This window comes from Tachypleus tridentatus, chromosome 11 (assembly GCF_004210375.1).
Source record: "Tachypleus tridentatus isolate NWPU-2018 chromosome 11, ASM421037v1, whole genome shotgun sequence".
Lineage (NCBI taxonomy): Eukaryota > Metazoa > Arthropoda > Merostomata > Xiphosura > Limulidae > Tachypleus > Tachypleus tridentatus.
The window spans coordinates 217,539-239,849 of record NC_134835.1 but is presented as its reverse complement, the minus strand read 5'-3'; the positions used below and the strand labels follow the sequence as shown (position 1 = coordinate 239,849).

The window sequence follows — 22,311 nt, the reverse complement described above, 5'->3', positions numbered from 1 at the left end:
AGGCTGTGTGATGGACGAGTACATGGAGGGGTGGCATTATTGGTTGATCAGCATGTGCCCACCCTGTCTTTAGCACTCAACACACCCTTGGAGGCCATAGCCATCCGTGTTTCCTTGGGTCATACCATCACTGTTTGTTCTCTCTACCTGTGCCCTGGAGAGACATATGATCAATCAGACCTTGATGTTGTCATTGAACAGTTGCCGTCTCCCTTTCTACTCCTGGGGGACTATAATGGATATCATCCCCTCTGGGGAAGTGCTGTTATTGATGGGAAGGGGCGCTGTGTAGAGTGTATGCTCTCTGATCACAATCTTTCTCTTTTCAGTACAGGTTCTTCCACTTATTTTCATGCACCTAGTCAGTCCTTTACCGCTATTGATCTCTCAGTTTGCTCCCCTTCATTATTCTCCCATTTTTCATGGAGGGTTGACAATTATCCACTAGGCAGTGATCATTTTCCAATACTTTTGAGAGAGACTGGCCGTGGTTGGTGCCACCCTACCCGCATGTCCCGGTGGAAGCTGGATCAGGTAGACTGGTCCACTTTTACTGCTCTCACAGAACTTGATCCTGCCATCAATAGACGAATGTGTGGCAGCGGTAACTGGCTGTATTATACAAGCAGCTGCTCAGTGTATTCCTAAAACCTCGACACGTTTTCCACGATATTCTCGTCCACAGTGGAATCCTGCTTGCCACTTAGCACAGAAGGCTCAAAAACGGGCCTGGGATACTTTTAGTAGATATCCCACACTTTCAAACCTCGCCGCTTTCCAGCGGGCTCGTGCACATTCTAGGTGGGTAAGCGTCAAAGCCAGAAGGAATCTTGGATTAAGTTCACAACTAGCATATCTTCTACCACCAGTTCCAAGGTCATATGGGACAGGATTCGAAAGGTCAGTGGGCACTACAATTCTGTCCCCCTCTCGATCTTACTCTCTAATGGTCAGGAGGTGGCTGATGTCCGGAGCATTGCTGATATTCTAGGTGAAAGCTTTTGCTGGGTATCTAGCACTTCTGCTTGTTCCTCCACCTTCTTGGCCATCAAGACTCGAGCAGAGCGTTCACCTCTTTCCTTTTTAACTGACTGTCTCTTTAACTAAAATAGTCACTTTACACTGGTGGAACTGAAAATGGCCTTTCATCGGTCTGGCAGTACATCTGTTGGACCTGATGATGTACACTATGATATGCTGCACCATCTATCTCCTGCTTCTCTTGATGTCCTTCAAATTGTCTTTAATCAGATCTGGTAGGAGAATGTTTTTCCTGATGCCTGGCACCAGGCTATTATTTTACCTTTCTCTAAGTCAGGGAAAGATCCCAAGATTCCTTCAAACTATCGTCCAATTGCTTTGTCGAGCTGTCTCTGTAAGACCTTAGAAAGGATGGTTAATGCTCATCTTGTTTGGTTCCTCGAATCAAACAACCTCCTCTTGCCCACCTAGTGTGGGTTCCGATGACAGCACTCCACCACAGACCACCTAATTCGACTTGAAACATCAATCATAGAAGCCTTTCTCAAACACCAATATCTTGTATCAATATTCTTTGACATTGAGAAGGCTTATGACACAACATGGAGGTGTGGCATTTTGCAAGACCACCATACATATGGGTTACATGGCCATTTACCCATGTTTATTATAAATTTTAATGGACAGGAGATTCCACGTTCGTGTGGGTTCGACACTTTCCCGTTCTTTTGTACAGGAACTTGGAGTCCCTCATGGCTGTGTTTTGAGTGTCACACTTTTCAGTATAAAGATTAATGATGTCACTGAACAACTCCCTATCACTGTTGCAAATGGGCTCTATGTCCACAATTTGCACATCTCATGTCAGTCATCGAACATGGGACATATTGAGCAGCAGCTACAAACTTCCATCAATCATGTACTGAAGTGGACCACAGAAAATGGCTTTTATTTATCTTTCTCTAAAACCATTTGCATGCACTTTTGCTACCAACTGGGTATTCACTCTGATCCTGAACTCCGTATTGGTGAAGTTGCACTGCATGTGGTTCCTGAGACAAAGTTCTTGGGGGTTATCTTTGATCATAAGCTGACTTTTATACCATACATTAAGCAGCTACAGGTCAAATGTACAAGAGCACTGAACATTCTTCGTGTCCTCTCTACCACCACTTGGGGAGTAGATCGATGTTCTGTATTAAGATATATCGTGCTCTTATTTTATCAAAACACAACTTTGGATCACTGGTATATGGCTCTGCCAGACCCTCAGCTTTAAAGATGCTGGACTCCATTCATTATCAAGGACTTCGGCTCTGCACTGGGGTTTTCTGCACCATGCCAGTTCAGAGCTTATACGTAGTCTCATGAACCTTCTTTGTACCTGTGCCATTTGCAACTGTCTTTACCATATATGCTTCGAAACTTCGTTACTTATCAAAACATCCCACCTGGGGTTGTGTTTTCCTTCCTCGATGGGCTATACTTTTTCAGAACAGACGATCTGCCATTTCTCCTTTTGGCCTTCTTATCCAGGTATAGTTGGATGAATTGGGTCTGTCCTTGGATAACATTGCAGTATTCACTGGTCAGCCCATCCCACCATGGCTCATTGCAGTCCCCAAATGTGACCTTTCTTTAAGTCACATGAGAAAAGCAGATAGTCCCAATTGAAAGTACCGTCTTTTATTTACTGAACATCTTTTGACCAATCTTTCCATTCCTATTTGTACAGATGGTTCAAAATCAGGTGACTCTGTGGGCTCTTCCATGGTTTGTTGTGGTTCAGTGGTTGCATGCAGAATCCCCTCTACAGCTTCTGTGTTCACTACTGAAATGTATGCCATTTATCTTGCCCTGGATCACATAGAAGGTAAGCAGTACTCCAACTGCACTATTTATACTGACTTCCTTAGTTCTCTACTGGCCCTGGAATCGCCTCACGTTGGTTCACACCCTGTTCTCACCGCTATTCAAAACTAACTGGCCCATTTCTCTTTAACATCTAGTTTTATCCATTTTTGCTGGATACCAGGCCACGTTTGTCTTTGCGGGAATGAACTCGCAGACACGGCAGCTAAATCTATCTGCTTTGGCACTGTCATCACTGTGCCTATTCCATATATGGACTGTAGTCCTGTATTCACGGCTCAGCTCCGTGCCAGCTGGCAGTGGACTTGGAGTGAGCAATGCGAAAACAAGCTTTTCCAAATAAAACCCTATATTGGATTTTGGACTCTCAACGACAGCACCATTTTAAACATGTTCTGTCCAAGGTTTGTCCATTATGGTAGACAGTGTTATTGGTGATGGTGACACTGTTCACCTTAATAAAGTTTTTAGATTTTTAATGGCCATTAATCTTTTTACTGTCATTTAAGTTTTTTAATTTATACATTAAGCCTTTTTTAATATGGTTCCCTTTTAAGAATCACAGTCTCTCTTGTTCAATTTGAAATTAGAAAATGGCCATAACATTAAATATCTCTAACACCAGGACTAGAAAGGCCAACTTCAGATGACTAATGCTGCTGGTTGAACTATCCGTTAGAACTACCTGTAAGTCATCGTGGCGAGTTATTATTTAAATTTTGCTACACGTCTTTTAAAACTTTTTTTCTTTACTTTTTTAAAATGGCCATAATGACACAACTTGGAACCAGGACTGAAAAGGCCAGCTTCAGGTGACTGACGGTGGTTCTTGTACTTACCTGTTAGTCTTCCTGGCAGGTTATGATAATTACTATTATGCTACAGAAAGTCCTTTACAATTTTTCTTACTGTAGTTTCTCTCTTAACATTGTACAGTAGATGTCAACAATGGTTTTATGCTACTTATGTGTTTAAACTGTTTTATTTTACCTTCATTTTCTTTTATGAATTTTAGTACATTTACTTTACTTTTACCTTTTTCCCGGATGTTTGGTGCAGATAGCCTAGCTGCTTTGTGCCATAAAACACTAAATCAACCAACCAGCCAACCAAAATTAGTGATGTCTGAAAACTTCAGCCCAAGTGCTCAATAAACAGTTCAAATTTACAGTGAAATATTGTACTTACACCAACAAAGTACTTTGAAGAAAGTACTCACTGTCAAAATTAAATGTTTCACAAAATTACTAAAAGTATTTTATTGATATTAAACTTGATTAAAGCAGAAAGGGATTTCTGCTTATCCCTGCTAAACCTTTAACTGGGTCACTCATTGGATAGTCATTGCTCTGTCTCTGTTGTGACATTGGTCTAGACTCTGAACCATGTTTATTCTTCCTTTTTTTCTTCCAGTAGAGCATGGGAGCCCTTACCACTTTCCAGTCACTGGGATGGTGGACCTTGGAGACTTCCTTCTCACTGAGTTTAGAAAATTATAATTCATAATCATGATTATCCACTTAGTGAGAAGAGGGCAAAACTTCTTCCATTTCCCCTGGATGCTTTTTATCAGGTGGACAGCAGTACAAAGAATAATAGGATAGTAGTCGGTGATGTCAGAAACCCACTTGTTGAGAAATTTATATTCAAAAACGGCTCGTTTGGGTTGAGAAAATATTTTACATAGAAGAGCGAACAACGTTTCGACCTTCTTCGGTCATCATCAGAAGTCGTTTTTGCATATAAATAGGATAGTAGGTTGCATTAGGTTCAGCCTATGCAAAATCTTACTTGTAATACTGGCTTTAGGATGACACTGCCCTCTTCCTATGGATGTGTACAGCAGGGGCCTCTCTTTTCATTAATTCCAGTTGTAAGAGCTTCTTTACCTGCTCCTGTGGTTAAGTTTAGAGACATTGTCTTCCTCATAATGCAGGATACAGGAAATCTCTTCTCTGCAGTTACACTTGAGTGAGTTATGATTTCTGCTCATGACATCACTTACAGATATCCCATTCTTACAGCAACATCACAACTCCATAATGTTGGGTTTGGTTTGTTGTACTTTTAGCTCCTACAGTTGTTTTGAGGATTTGTCTAGTTTCAACAGAAAGTTAACTTCCTTATTATTATTCCAGATGCTTGACATATAACACACTATTTTCAGCTAAGGTCTATACTATGTAAAAACTACACTGACAAACACAACACCAACATTATTTACAAAATACAATGTGATAACTGCCACGACTTCTATGTTGGAGAAACGAGTAGAAAAATGGAAACCAGATTCAAAGAACACAGAAAGTCACCTTCACATGTTTTTGAACACTACAAATCAAATAAACACAACATAACCACAGAAAACACCCAAATATTAACTAAAGAAACAAACATAGACACAAAACTAAAGAAGCCTTACTTATACAACAACTCAAGTCTAAAATAAACCAATACAAAGGAATACCATTATACCTATATTAATTAATATAATCTAACATCTAAGCATGCCCTCTACATTCCTACACTCAATTACACAACCTCCTTCAAACATACGGTCAGCTATCAGTCAGTTACCTCTTTCTTTCTTTGTGAACCTGATAATGACCAAAGAAGGTCGAAACATTTTTCACTTATCTGCATTGTGCTTTCTCTACCCATATCAGCCATTTTACATATATAATTACCTACAGATAAGTTGCTGAGTCTGTATAATGTAGGCCACATGCTGTAAATACTATATCTATAGTACAGTATGTTCCGATATTTGTTTCCTAATTCTAATTAGGATGAATTATAAGCCTCATCTTTCCAGTTCAGGTTGTACACGTTATTTTTTATATTTTACTGTGTATTGCATCCCTTAGAAAGACTTGCATTTATGCACATCTTCCTAATGCTTAGAATGACTTATAAAATCTGTCTGATTGAGGTTCATTTCTTACTTCAAGGGTAAAAATCCTTTTCCTGAAGTAATGTGATATCCCACTTGTGTGCTTCATTCATCTTGGAACACAGTTATTCCTTCTGGGCAATTTCTTTTCATTTGGTTGCTGTATTGTGTACTTAAACTGGCCCCTTCATTTTGCAGTGTGGGTGTCATGCTTTGTATGAAGAAGGTAAGAGCATATTCGAAGTTAACATTTTTCTTGCATTGAAAATGTATGTATGATAGATACTTGCCTCCCTTCACAAACTTTCCATCCTTCCTCCCCACAGCCAGTGTTTGTTTAAAACATGCCGATTTTGGAAAGTGAGGAATAACAGAGGGTTCTAGCTGTGCCAATATAGGTGTCACGATATTATTGATGTAGAGTAGTTTCATGCTGTATACGTGTTCAGAAATGGCACAAAACTGATAACGCTGTAAAGATTAGTGAACTGATTTCAAAAATGTATATTATCAATGGATTGAGGGCAGTCAAAAATTGAGATAGTACTGTGTGAGAGAAGGTCTGTTGGAAATACATTTTCATTGTAATAATAATGTGTTAACTATTGGTTTTCAATACACATTTGTATGTGTGTATATATATGTGTGTGTGTGTTTAGCTCTTCTTTTATTTGTAAGATTTTTTTCTTTCTAAATTCTGGAAATGAGACCTTTCCAGCTTCCTTTACATGCAGCTGTTGTTGGTGTAGTGCTTATGATTTGAACTGCTACTCAATGTAGCTTTTGACTTGTTTTTCCCACCATAGATGGTTTCCTCAGTTGTTTGTGTTTTTTTCTGTATTCAGTCATGGTACTTACAGGACTTTTGTAGCATATATATTTTTGGTGCTTGTGTTAAAACTTCAAATATAAACCTCGTTTGACAAACCTGAATATTTTCTTCATTGGTTTGAAAATACTTTATTTTCTCCTTTGCATTTCTTGTTCTCTTGTGTTTTATATTGAAATTGAGCATTCTTAAAAAAATTATTGAACATGAGTTGAAGACAGTTAATCATGATGCAGTAATGTAAGTAGAGATAGTAAAATATGTCAAAATTACAATTATATCATTTAATGTCCCAAATATAATCAGTTAATTTAAGTTTTCTTTTACAATTATTACTGTTTTTGATTATTCCAGCAACTGACAAATTGAAGTTGTAGTGTCAACCCTGTTGTCACAAAAAATGACCAATTAAAATTGCTGTTTCATATTATATCAACAACTCAGTAATCAAAATAACATCATTATATTTTGTCTGTTAAGCATAAAGTTGCATAATTGGCTCTCTAGGATTATGTTTATTTTGGTTCAAGTGTATGTCCAACTTTGAGCCACCATGGCACAGTGATTGTTTAGATAAATTAGGGAGGTTACATTACAATGTGAGGGTCTTGTAATACTTTTTTTTCTTGTGCAATGGTTTGTGGAATACTTTAGTTATGGTAAATTTAATGTAGTTAATTAATGGACCTGTTGATTAATCATTTAGACAGTACTATTAATCACTAAGTTAATTTAAATTGAACAGTAATTAATAATATTATATTATTAATTTCTGCCCAAGTAATGATTTGTAAATGATTTAAAGGAAATTGTTAATAATTAAAGTTCAATTGCTTAATATGGTTTACACCGTAAGAACTGATGCTCTTGAAATTGATGATGTAAATGTTCCCTTGATTGTCACTACGTATGTTGTATGCCAGCTGGCCTGATGATTCCTGGTATCATTGGCAATAAATATTGTAGATGTAGTTTGGTTAACATGTTATACATGCTCTTCTGTTTTTTTCACTCAAAAGTTTTTAGAATATTGTTTTGGTACCATTTTTATTCTGTTAAAATGTTTAATTTAGAATATTTTGTGGGCTTTTATAATCTTTTGGTGAGATAATTTGGTATTACAATTTTTATAATGTTTAATATTCCTAAGTGTCATTCTTTCCATTTTATGGTGCTAATTCTTCCATACCATAACATAATGTAAATTCCAACAGTGTAGTAACGCTTCACTGATTACTATTGAATGAGCCAGGATAAGAATACTTATTCTTCAGAACTCCCATGTACTCATGCTAATGACATATCATAGTAGGTCTTGTTGAATGAACATACTGATTGAATTTAAGGTCTGAAATAACTGTCACGGTATCACATGCAGTGTCTTAACTATATTGAAAGAAGCTAGCAAAGAACATATGAAATCAATTTAATAGCACTCCACAAATAAACTTTGATAAAAATAATGTTTAACACTACATATTAAGTTTTGTTGTCATGCTACAGCCTGAAAAGCAAAGAGAATTGTTAGTAGAGCAAAGAGATCACATACAGCTTTGCATGTTGCTTATTCAGCTCTCTGACAAATTGTTGCAAAATTAAAATTCTCTCCAAACACTGTCAAGATCATGTGACCAAAACAGGTAAGTTTGAAAGTAGGAAATGAAGAGACATAACACCTAAACTCAGTGACACTGATGTCAGATATCTTTGGCTATGCAGTCTTCAGGACAGGAGGAAGACTGCCACTGATCTCAAGCATTAGATAAACAACCATGTATCAAATGACAAAAAAGTGTCCAGATCTACAGTAGCATGAATACTGAACAAGAATGGAATATCTGGTTGTGTATCAGTTACAAAACCTTCACGTTGATCTCCGAATCTTGTCAACAGACAGAAATTTGCTAACAAGTATGAAAATTGGACTGTTGGTGATTGGGAAAGGGTGTTATGAACAGATGGGTCCAAATTTGAAACACTTTATTCAAAAACCAGGTTGTACATTCATCAGAAGAAAGGTGAAAGATACCTCTATGCATAGCATCTACAACGAAGCACGGGTGTTGTGTGATGGTTTGGGGATGTTTTTCTGCTGAGGCAATAGGAGAAACTTGTTAAATCGATGGAATAATGGACCAGTGCAAGCACTATCAGATGGTAATCCATTATGGTATACCTAGTAGTTTGCCTATTATTGGTAAAGGATTCTACAACCCAGAAGATAATATGAAGATTAATAGAGTTTTGATGTTTCCATTGTTCTTTAAAAGTAGCCTGAAATTTAATTTTTTACTTTGCCCTAATACATTTGCACAGTACTGTATCTTTTTTGGGGAGGGTTATGAGAAATGTATTCAAATTTTGCAAGTATGACAATGTGACAATTGTTTTGCACTGCTTGACATGAGGAGTTATCTGAAATGTCTAATATTATGATAAGTTTAATTTTTCTGCTTGATTTCCTAGCTCATATGTTGCAGGCAGTGATTTACCAAACTTACAAATGGCTATTGGTAATATGTAGAAAATGTAAGTATACTTTACAATATGATGTATAATATCTTCTTAAATTTAGCTTTTTCCTTTCACTGCTGTCCTCTATGTGTAAACTTTTTTTTTCATCACTGGCTTTAAGACATGATATTGCTGTTTTGTTGTATGTAAGTGAGCATGTGAAAATATTCCACACCTGGTTATCTGTATACTTATTGTTCTATCACCACTTCTCAAATTGACACTTGTGTGTTAAGACATGTCTTTGTTTTGCTTTAGTGAGTTTTCTCAACATCAGTTTTTTGGTGAGCATGCACAAAATTAACTTTTTTATTAGATTTCTGCCTTTGTGCACTTTGTAACTGTTATTTTCACAACATGAATTACACAGAGATAGTAATTTTCAGGCTATTTATTGTTGAACAACAGGACATAATTCATTCGAGACAGGCTACCAAGATGGCACTGGGTGCTTTTTGTTTGTCATGGTCCTGTAGATGGTGGAGTCATGCATGTAGCTTTGGACTTTCTCAGGCTTTGAAATGGACTTTTCCTATAATTCTTGTCTATGAGGTGAGGATTTTCAGTAGTCATTTCCCACCATCTAAACTTACAAACAGTTATTCCTGTGCTCTTGTCACAATTCTCCACACCTTGTAATGTCTCTAAGTTTTCTTTTTCTACCTTTTTTCCTCAAAATGGCTCTCATGAGTTATCCTTGTGGTGCTTATTATTTTTGGAAGGATGAGTTTAGACAAAACCCACTTACTGACTAACATGATTATAAGAGGTAGGAAATCCTTGCCCATTCTCCATACCTAGTAGTTTAAAACCAAGTACTGGTTTTATTTTTCAAAATAAGGTTTTTTGTGGTCACCTGTTCCACTATATTACTGTGTTAGACTGCACTTGACCCCTGAGTGCACTTTCTGTTTGTAAGTGGAATATGGGAGTTCTTGTTACTTACCATTTCTTAGCAGCTGGGGTGATGGACCATGATGCCTTCCTCTTGGGTGAGACCACTATGACTCAGTGGAGAACAGGGTGATGGTGTTCTATTCTTGTATAAGATTCACCCCTCCAGCTGGTTTTTCCCATCCTACTACTATCCAGATGTTGGGTTCTTAGGTGGTATTGAATTGGTGCAGGACAAGCCAACATAAATCCTCACTCAGTTGCACTTCAGATGTTGAACTCTTTTTCTTTCTCACTTGGTTTGAGGTGAAGATGGTAGGGATTATTCTGCTATTGCAGCTCAAAAGCCAAATTCTTCTTGAAGCTACCTGGTTTTGGATTGGAGTTGACCTATCGTATATTGCCTGACATTCCCCAATCACACTACACATATAGCACGTCCAGAAGCCTGGCAACTTCAGGTGTACTTCTTGCTTTAGTCTTCCTGGCAGTTCCTAATTTTACGTATTTTACTTTTTACATTAATTGCCATATACCTATACTATACCACATTTTGTCTAGCACAGATAGTTTTGTAGCTTTGTGCCAATAAACATTGAATACCTACCTACCTCCTGGGTAGGGATGCACTTTTAACTCGTGTTATGTGTCTGACCTTTTATTTTATTTTTGAGATCTTCCTGACTTATTGGAGTCCAGGGTGGAGGCTGCTCATCAAGATTCTTCACTTCCTCCTTGATCTCTCATCTTTTGCAGCTTTTAGCTGCTTCCATTTTTGTGTCTTGCCATTTTCCTTTTTTCTCTCCTTGACCTTTAATGCCTTTCTGTGTTTTGACAGCTAGTTGTCAAATTGCTTCTTGCCAAAACTCTCACTGCCAACTGTGCTGGTAAGTACAACATCACTTCTGACATGGTTGGAGCATTTTTTGCCATGTTTTGTTACACATGAATCCTGTGAATCCTTGGGTGATTCAGGTGTTATTTGAAGGAATATGTCTTCATATTCTCATGCATTCTCTGTTATTCCAAAATTCCATTTCCTTTATTTCTTTTTGGGATACACTTTCTTACCAACATCTAGCCCACTGTTTTGCTGTTTTCTTCTCCTTCATCTACTTTGCCTTGCACTTTTCTTCATTAAGACCTTATTGTAGTTCTCCATGCCCTTACCCTACCTCCTTTTGAACCCTTGGCTACATATTCTTTATACCACTTGACCTTGATAACTTACTTTTTGCCCTGTTTTATGTGTGCTTGTCAATGGCTGTTTATCTTCATCCTTCACCCTTCTGTATCCAGATTATAGTTTTCCCAAAATGTGAGTAGCTTGTGTGAGTGATGTCACTCTCACTCTTGTTTATCTCCATTACATTTCCGATATTTATTCTCACTTCAGTCTGCATTGTTTTCTCTGCCCTGTTTATGCTTTCCAAAGTTATGTTGTCCACACAGCTTTATTAACCTATTTAACCCTTCTTTTACCAGGAACATTTCTCCAGCGGCTGTTATAGGTTGGATTCACCAACTAATCTTCCTTGTCTCCTGGTTTCCATCATATTTTTCAAGTATGTCTGTATCATTTTTATATTCTCCCCCTCTCCCTGGCTGCTCACTTCCATGGAAGACCTGCAATGGTGGTTGGAAAAGACTCGCATGGGGGGCATGGGTATATCAACATTAAGAAATTTATATGCAAAAACGGCTCGTTTGGGTTGAGAAAATATTTTACATAGAAGAGCGAACAACGTTTCGACCTTCTTCGGTCATCGTCAGGTTCACAAAGAAAGAGGTAACTGACCGGAAGCTGACCACATGTTTGAAAGGGGTTGTGTAACTGTGTGTCGAAATGTAGAGGGCGGTATCAGATGTTTGAATATATAATTTTATTTACTTTATTATATTAATATAGGTATAAAGGCATTCCTTTATATTGGTTTATTTTGGGTTTAAGTTGTTGTATAAGTAAGGCTTCTTTAATTTTGCATTTGTTTATGTTTGTTTCTTTATTTAGTATTTGAGTGTTTTCTATGGTTATGTTGTGTTTATTTGACTTGCAGTGTTCAAAACGTGTGAAGGTGACTTTTTATGTTCTTTGAATCTGGTTTCCCTTTTTCCTACTTGTTTCTCCAATATAGAAGTCATGGCAGTTATCACATTGTATTTTATAAATAATGTTGGTGTTGTGTTTGTCAGTGTAGTTTTTACATAGTATAGACCTCAGTTTTGTGCCTGGTTTTTGAATAAATTTGGTATTAACTGGAATGTCATATTTTGTTACTAATTTTGCCAAATGTTGGTTATTTGTTTGCTGATGTCAGGAATATATGGTATACAGCAGTATATGGTTTTAGTGGTTTTTTGATTCGTGAGCTGTATTTACTTTAGTTGGTGGTTGATTTTGCTTTTTTGTCTAGGTGTGTGCGTATAATGTTTTCTACGGTTTGTGGAGGAAACTTATTGATGTTGATGAAGTATTGTTTTATTTTGTCTAATTCATCGTTAATTTTATCTGGTGAGCATAGTTTTATGGCTGTGTTTATTTGGTTTCTTAGTATGTTGAGTTTTTGTTTTGTTTCATGTGCTGAGTCCCAAGGAGTGTATAGTCCAGTATGGGTGATTTTTCGGTGGATTTCTGTTTTGAATTGTGTGTCAGTTCTTGTAATTTTGAGGTTAAGAAATGATATTTGATTGCTTTCTTCCTGTTCACATGTGAAGTTAATGTTGGGATGTATAGAGTTAATGTGATTGAAAAAATTAAGTATGTGTTCTGTAGATTTGAATCCCTCAACCGTGTCATCTACATATCTGTACCAGTATAGTGGTGGATGTAATGCTGTGTTAATTGCTTGTGTTTCAACTTGTGTCATAAAAATATTGGCTAGAACTGGTGATACTGGGTTGCCCATGCTTAGGCCATTTGTTTGTATGAAAGGCAAAGTCATTGGAAAACAAGAAGATCAAGAGACCATTTTGTCAGATATGTTTGGTCTGGATAGGAAAGCCAATCTGCAACAAAAGTGAAAGCACCTGGAACATGACTGCAATGATATGAATATCTTGTATGTGGGCCCAAATGAGATCCAGTCAACAAATACAGTGATTAAAAATGCCATCCTGGTGTCTGAGATAAGCATCCAGTGTAGAATTGTCAAAATATATCATTACCAGATGGATAAAATGAGCCAAAGCTCATTATACATTAGGAAACTCCATGAAAATGATATGGTAAGACCTCTCTGCCACAGATCAATACTCTGAAGCTTAATGTTGATAATCAGTGATGTCGAGAGAAACCCACTTGTTGAGAAATTTGGCTCGTTTGGGTTGAGAAAATATTTTACATAGAAGAGCGAACAACGTTTCGACCTTCTTCGGTCATCGTCAGGTTCACAAAGAAAGAGGTAACTGACCGGAAGCTGACCACATGTTTGAAAGGGGTTGTGTAACTGTGTGTCGAAATGTAGAGGGCGGTATCAGATGTTTGAATATATAATTTTATTTACTTTATTATATTAATATAGGTATAAAGGCATTCCTTTATATTGGTTTATTTTGGGTTTAAGTTGTTGTATAAGTAAGGCTTCTTTAATTTTGCATTTGTTTATGTTTGTTTCTTTATTTAGTATTTGAGTGTTTTCTATGGTTATGTTGTGTTTATTTGACTTGCAGTGTTCGAAAACGTGTGAAGGTGACTTTTTATGTTCTTTGAATCTGGTTTCCCTTTTTCCTACTTGTTTCTCCAATATAGAAGTCATGGCAGTTATCACATTGTATTTTATAAATAATGTTGGTGTTGTGTTTGTCAGTGTAGTTTTTACATAGTATAGACCTCAGTTTTGTGCCTGGTTTTTGAATAAATTTGGTATTAACTGGAATGTCATATTTTGTTACTAATTTTTGCCAAATGTTGGTTATTTGTTTGCTGATGTCAGGAATATATGGTATACAGCAGTATATGGTTTCGTGGTTTTTTGATTCGTGAGCTGTATTTACTTTAGTTGGTGGTTGATTTTGCTTTTTGTCTAGGTGCGTGCGTATAATGTTTTCTACGGTTTGTGGAGGAAACTTATTGATGTTGATGAAGTATTGTTTTATTTTGTCTAATTCATCGTTAATTTTATCTGGTGAGCATAGTTTTATGGCTGTGTTTATTTGGTTTCTTAGTATGTTGAGTTTTGTTTTTTTGTTTCATGTGCTGAGTCCCAAGGAGTGTATAGTCCAGTATGGGTGATTTTTCGGTGGATTTCTGTTTTGAATTGTGTGTCAGTTCTTGTAATTTTGAGGTTAAGAAATGATATTTGATTGCTTTCTTCCTGTTCACATGTGAAGTTAATGTTGGGATGTATAGAGTTAATGTGATTGAAAAAATTAAGTATGTGTTCTGTAGATTTGAATCCCTCAACCGTGTCATCTACATATCTGTACCAGTATAGTGGTGGATGTAATGCTGTGTTAATTGCTTGTGTTTCAACTTGTGTCATAAAAATATTGGCTAGAACTGGTGATACTGGGTTGCCCATGCTTAGGCCATTTGTTTGTATATAGAACAACAGAAGAAACAACCAACAGAAAGAAGACAACTTAGATAATTTTATTGACATCCAACAGCCAAACTTCCCAGGTAAAATTACAAATTTATATTTTCCAGAAACACCTAAAAACAACATCTTAAACGATTTTTCAAAGAATTTTCTCACAAAACCATCAACATAATTTCACAAAACAGAAAACTAAAAAACAACCTTACAAAGAGAGACATTAATTCCATTAAAAACCTAAAACAAGACAAAAACATAAAAATTCTAAAAGCAGATAAAGGTAATGCTATAGTCATAATGAACATGAATGAATACATTCAAAAAATGAATAACATCTTATCAGACACGAACAAATTTAAACCAATACACAAAATCCAACAAAGACACACGAGGCGAACTGAACAAATTACTACTACAAATGAAAAAAGCCAACACAATTTCACAAACACTTTATTCCTACCTACGTAAAACCGACTCACGCACACCGCAAATATACGGCATCCCCAAACCTCATAAACCAGATTGTCCATTACGACCAATAATGTCCACATATGAATCGTTTACTTACAATCTTGGTAAATACATAGCATGGGCATTCTCTAAATATGTAACATCAGCCAGCTCATTCATCAAAGACTCTTTTAATTTCAAGTCTAATCTAAATCAACTTAATCATAAAGCCTTAATGGCCAGTTTCGATGTTATATCCCTCTTTACAGAAGTTCCAACCACTGAAGCCTGCAAGATAGCCTTAGAACTCTATATCCGAGACCCTAACCCAACTATAGAAATTCCCATTAACCAGTTAGCAACCCTCATAGAATTCACCACGATAAAGACCAACTTCATGTTCAACAACCAAAACTATATACAAACAAATGGCCTAAGCATGGGCAACCCAGTATCACCAGTTCTAGCCAATATTTTTATGACACAAGTTGAAACACAAGCAATTAACACATCATTACATCCACCACTATACTGGTACAGATATGTAGATGACACGGTTGAGGGATTAAAATCTACAGAACACATACTTAATTTTTTCAATCACATTAACTCTATACATCCCAACATTAACTTCACATGTGAACAGGAAGAAAGCAATCAAATATCATTTCTTAACCTCAAAATTACAAGAACTGACACACAATTCAAAACAGAAATCCACGAAAAATCACCCATACTGGACTATACATTCCTTGGGACTCAGCACATGAAACAAAACAAAAACTCAACATACTAAGAAACCAAATAAACACAGCCATAAAACTATGCTCACCAGATAAAATTAACGATGAATTAGACAAAATAAAACAATACTTCATCAACATCAATAAGTTTCCTCCACAAACCGTAGAAAACATTATACGCACACACCTAGACAAAAAGCAAAATCAACCACTAACTAAAGTAAATACAGCTCACGAATCAAAAAACCACGAAACCATATACTGCTGTATACCATATATTCCTGACATCAGCAAACAAATAACCAACATTTGGCAAAAATTAGTAACAAAATATGACATTCCAGTTAATACCAAATTTATTCAAAAACCAGGCACAAAACTGAGGTCTATACTATGTAAAAACTACACTGACAAACACAACACCAACATTATTTATAAAATACAATGTGATAACTGCCACGACTTCTATATTGGAGAAACAAGTAGGAAAAAGGGAAACCAGATTCAAAGAACATAAAAGTCACCTTCACACGCTCGAACACTGCAAGTCAAATAAACACAACATAACCATAGAAAACACTCAAATACTAAATAAAGAAACAAACATAAACAAATGCAAAATTAAAGAAGCCTTACTTATACAACAACTTAAACCCAAAATAAACCAATATAAAGGAATGCCTTTATACCTATATTAATATAATAAAATAAATAAAATTATATATTCAAACATCTAATACCGCCCTCTACATTTCGACACACAGTTACACAACCCCTTTCAAACATATGGTCAGCTTCCGGTCAGTTACCTCTTTCTTTGTGAACCTGACGATGACCGAAGAAGGTCGAAACGTTGTTCGCTCTTCTATGTAAAATATTTTCTCAACCCAAACGAGCCAAATTTCTCAACAAGTGGGTTTCTCGACATCACTGATTATCAACATTAAGCTTCAGAGTATTGATCTGTGGCAGAGAGGTCTTACCATATCATTTTCATGGAGTTTCCTAATGTATAATGAGCTTTGGCTCATTTTATCCATCTGGTAATGATATATTTTGACAATTCTACACTGGATGCTTATCTCAGACACCAGGATGGCATTTTTAATCACTGTATTTGTTGACTGGATCTCATTTGGGCCCACATACAAGATATTCATATCATTGCAGTCATGTTCCAGGTGCTTTCACTTTTGTTGCAGATTGGCTTTCCTATCCAGACCAAACATATCTGACAAAATGGTCTCTTGATCTTCTTGTTTTCCAATGACTTTGCCTTCGGTGGGGTACTCCTCACATAGATGCTTTTGCAATGCCATCAACCACAAATTACCTCTGTTTTTTTTTTGTCTCCAGTACTCATGTTTTTGCCCTGAGTGTTGATACTTTCCACTAGGATTGGATCAACAATGGTGCAGTATCCCTCATCAGAAATTAAAATCTATGTCATTTTAGAGAGTATCCTTTAGATACTTTCAAAGTATGCTTCTTTCTTTCCCTTTGACTAATCCCTCCACCTATTCATTGTGGGATTCTAGCTATTTATGTGAGAGATGGTAATGTACCACATTGGAAGTATTTTTGTTACACTAAAAATATATTTCTCACAAGCACTTACCTCCTCTCACACTTCCACACCATGAAAACTGATGTTTTTATTTTTTTGCAAAAATCAAAAGTTATAGTTTGGTATAATTAAAAAGAAGAGAGTCACATACATAATGGGAGTATGTTTTGCTCTTATTGGTGGAGGGTTGTTGCACAATGATTTGCATAACAGACACATTGGAATTAACCAGTTCTAATGGGGGGAGGATTAAGGGTTGTGACATGCATAAAAATTAGTTTGCATATGGAGAGAAGCAGTGGACAAGAATAGCTATTTATGTGAGAGGAGGAAGGTATTTATCAGAAAAATTATGACTTTAGTTAATGTAGCTCACTTTGAAAAAAGTGCTATTTCATGAAATTTGAAGTCAAGCTCAAGTAAAATAGCTTTCATATACAATGTAGTGAGATAATTCAAAAATACATTAAAACACACACACAAAACTATTTAATAAGTCAACAGGTAGCAAATTAAAGCTGGACAAGATGTGTATATTGTATATGTGACAGTGCCATTTGTCTGTTTCATGTTTTGTCTTGTTATGTAATTACATGATGTTATATGTTTTTATAATTCTCTTATCCATTGCTTTTAAGTGAACAGTGACCTATATGCCATAACATAAATTTATGTACTTTTAAATATCATCTAACATTAGGTACTTAATATATCTTTCGTAAGTGAATTGTTTGTATGTTTGAAACTACTTTGTACATTGTGGATCAGTCTGAGTCCATTATTGTGCACTATTACTAAACCATTAATCAGAAACATGAATCTAAATTATAAATAGATAATAAGATATATATATAAACATTCTACAGGTATTTTTATTGTATCTCACTTCTAAATATTCGTTCCACATAATGTCAGAAAACTTTATTTGAATAGTTTTTATTATACCTTCCAAGTATTCTATCTCATTCTATGAAACATGTTTCTTAGTTTAATGGATTCTATTATATTTCACCTTCCAGATATGAAAACTCCATTTTTTAAAGATAGGATATTTTTTATCTAAATAGTTTACATATCTCCTTTCACATGTCCATTGCTCATATTGTGAGAAATTTCTCACCATTTAATATTCATAGTTGCTCTTCCTCCAGTATTCATTACCCATATTGTGAGACATTTTATATTGAAATACTTTTTTATTACACTTCTTGCAGGTATTCATACTCCAGCAGTTTACAGTATTGACTTCAGTACTCGTGTAATCATCATGGAAGATGTTTCAGAAGATACTCGTACAATGAGAATGCACATAGACACTGTACAAAAATCTAATAAGAATGATGTACTAAAAGAATTAAAACAACTGATGGAAAGAGTAGGTCAGATAATTGCAATTCTACACAAAAACAATATTGTTCATGGAGATTTAACTACATCAAATATGCTTGTAAAACTTGGTAAAGACTGTTCAACACAAGATGTCATCATCATTGATTTTGGTCTCAGTTATGTGGATGGAAGTGCTGAAGATAAAGGTGTGGATCTCTATGTACTAGAACGAGCTTTTCTTAGTACTCATCCTAACACAGAAGAACTTTTTAAAACTCTTTTACAAAGTTATAGCAGAAACTGCGGGAAAGGATCATCTGAAGTGTTAAATAAACTGGAAGAAGTGAGAATGAGGGGAAGAAAAAGAACAATGGTTGGATAAAAAATATCTCATTGTTTTGAATTTATATTCATTCATGTTTGGTGTCTGTGAAAATAATACAAGTGTAGATGATTGAGTGTAAACACTTATGTCCTTCTTAAAAGTAATAAAAAACATCAAAGTTTGTTATTCATGATAAATGTAAATTTTTGAGTTTTGTAACAGTTTCTTACAGTTATGTTTTAGAAAACTGATTAAGTAGTTATCTGTAAGTTATGCACACTTACTTTCCATATAATAGTAATGGATAATAACAATATGTATTGTGAAAATGAAAACCAGTACATATATCGTTCATTAGTGTTCTGTAGCTTTTGCTTTTTTCTTTTTTTTTAACTAGTTGGCACACATTTTAGGAAGCTATAGGGCTAATGTTTTAACATCAAGAATGTGTTTTACTGATAAATTTCAGAACTTCTTTCTTTGTTGTTAGAAATACTGTGTATACCACATATGTACTCTTATCCTATGAATTTGAGAAAAATTTCCCCAGTCTCCATCAATTTTTGACTCATCTCTGTTTGGTGATTTTTTTTAGAAATACATCTTACAATTCATTTCACTTCATGGATGTTTCTAAACTTTATAAATGGTTGATATATGTACTAGCTCTTATCTATGAAAAGGCCTTGGCTTAAAAGCAAAGTTCCTGATAATATGTATCACCTGCTGTGCTCAATTTAAGAAAATTAAATGCCCTGCATTTTGTAATTCTTTCATAGGATTACAAGTAACATAATAGAATATGGTAAACCCTTATGCTTGTGTACCTAAACAGAATCTGAGAAAATCTTTGTTTCTTGTTAATATTTAAGTTCAATAAAAACTCCCTTTTCAACAATATTTTCAAAGTTTTAATTTAGTTGTCTACTAGAGAAAGCTGATAAAATGGGAGAAATCTAGATTTAGAAAGTGCTTAGAAATAATCCTAGAATACGTAGAATGTTAATGAATATTAATAGTTGAAAGACTTTGTTAAATATCTAAAAGCAAAGCTACATTAAAATATGAGAATCAGTGAGATACTGAGTTAGTTTTTAGTTCATTTAATGACTGAGAAGTTACTTAAGTATTTGGATTATTATTAGTTATCCCACATAATTAAAACTTCAAGGTATAACATAACATCATGAATCTCTAAGCAGAATCATGAAAATCATGTGTTAATCAAGTATGGGAAAATTATGATAAGGGAGGAAATGCAAGGTATTAGAAATGACCTTTCTCAGGTACTACTGAATACAAACCAAGATGTGACATCTACAACTGATGCAGTTCAACACTCAACTGAAAGATGCTGAGGATAAAGATACAAGTTTGAGACCAATCATTTAATGAATTAAAAAAAGTGCAGAAATGCTCTTCTGACAAATAGTTGCACCATACAGCCTAAAGACAAAAACAGATGTATTGAATGCAGTGGGAGTTTGTGGCATACAGCAGTGCTTGTTATGTTGAAAATGGGACAATACCAGTGATCAGAAACAATACATAAAGCTAGTACTTTCATAGCCTACATTACAGTAGAATCTACTCTATCATTCTTTGCTCCTTCTTGTCATATGTATTTTTTTTATCCTCTCTTAACAATAAAAATGAAAACTATAAGTTGACTGTAACACTATCTGCCTTTGTAAAATGTATAACATAAATATTGGATATATAATTAGTGTCACTTCTACATAAGTTTTTATACAATGTCTCTGTGTTGCAGCAAATAATCTCTTGAGCCTTAAGGATTAATGCAAGAACAAGATACCATTAGGGTATTATTCACACTAGAGATTGCATCCATTGGTAATACTAATAAATGGATTTGAGTTATGACATTCAGTAATGATGGAAATTGCTTTGCATATGCTGCCCAAGGACAACCTGGCATAGACAGTATAATATCTAATGAAGGCATATTGATTTCTATCTCTACAGGATATTCCTGGATATTGTTTGTCTCTTCCTGAGAGTCAGCAAGTCCATATAAAGTAGCCTTTATCAATTACTTCACTAAGTGTGCTGAAGCATACTCATTGTTCAACACTTTAATTCTGTCTGTTGCTGGTATGTCTGTTTTTGTTACCCCTAAAGAAATTTGTATTATTCAGGAAACTTATTTCAGTAGCCAATTATTCTGTAAGTTGTCCATAGTGTTTGGGTGGTGAAGGTATGCAATGGTTTGGCAGAAGGAATGATACAGACTGCCAAACATAGGTTCATGAAGAAATGCCTCATAGCAGAAAAGAAATTAACTGGGCATTTGCCAGACATAACCTTCTCTGTAGATGTGGTTTGTGATCTGTGTTATAGCTCTACAGTGCAACAGTTCAACAAGTATAAGAAGAATGGCTGAGGGCAACACTGACAGATGTACATTAGTTTGTACATCAAGCACTAGAAAAGGTTGTCATACAGCATGAGAAACAAAACAGTAAAGGTAAGGACTCTCCATGTTAGAGACTGGGTTTAGCAGTGGTATGTGTTTGCAGGATTGAAACAGTTAAGCTCCAGTTGGGTTGGCGTACTCAGTAAATATGTTCATCCACTGACATATAAGAGCCAATTTTCATGAGCTGTGTATGCAAGTTCAGTCAGTACATGGATAAGCTGTGACTTTACAGTTAAATCTTTTATTTTTTGTCTTGAATTGGAATTGGATTTTGAGTCAGAGAGAGATCACATTTTTATAGAGCATTTCATCTCGACTAATGAGGAGGAGGAAGCCGTATGTAATGAATCTAATGAAGAAAGAACCTGAAAAGGCACTTGAGATTTCCAGTGGAAAAGTAGGATATTGAACTTTTGATGGTCATGTCTGAGATCAGCTACTAAATCAGCTGTTTTTGGTTTCTTACCTGACCAATTAGTAGTGAGATTAACCAAAACATTATAACTTTCCCACAGTCGAAAGAGCATCTTCAGAGACGAGGATTCTAAGACAAGATCTTCAGTTTGGGAGTCTTGCATGTAAACTGTCAATAGATTAAAAGGAAGATATAGAAACTAATTTGGATAAAGTAATTGATTAAAATTGTATGATTATCATCAGAAATGAATATCCTGAACTTAAGAATTTCAATCCTTAGGGAAGGAAACAAAATATTGATACAGAAGCCATAAAATAATTAAGATATAATAAAGATAATGTTATTTCCAAAGGAGGGCAGATTGTAATACTTTATAGATTAAAGGTGTAGGATATTTATCAAGTAAAGCTACTTATGAAAAATCTTTTAATACAACCCTACAAATACGTACCACGAATTACTGAAAGCCATTGTTAAAAACTGTTTATCTTTAACAGATGCAGAGAAACTTAGATTTA

The 22,311-nt window shown here is 35.4% G+C and overlaps 1 protein-coding gene across 1 annotated transcript; it reads left to right on the top strand.

Annotated features, from left to right (window-relative positions):
- The first annotated feature begins 9,031 nt into the window (after positions 1-9,031).
- LOC143231567 (EKC/KEOPS complex subunit Tp53rkb-like) lies at positions 9,032-20,015 on the top strand. Its single transcript, XM_076466082.1, has 2 exons — positions 9,032-9,104; positions 18,496-20,015. The coding sequence occupies exons 1-2, from the start codon at positions 9,047-9,049 to the stop codon at positions 18,990-18,992; spliced, it is 555 nt and encodes a 184-aa protein (XP_076322197.1). The 5' UTR covers positions 9,032-9,046; the 3' UTR covers positions 18,993-20,015.
- Positions 20,016-22,311: the final 2,296 nt, after the last annotated feature.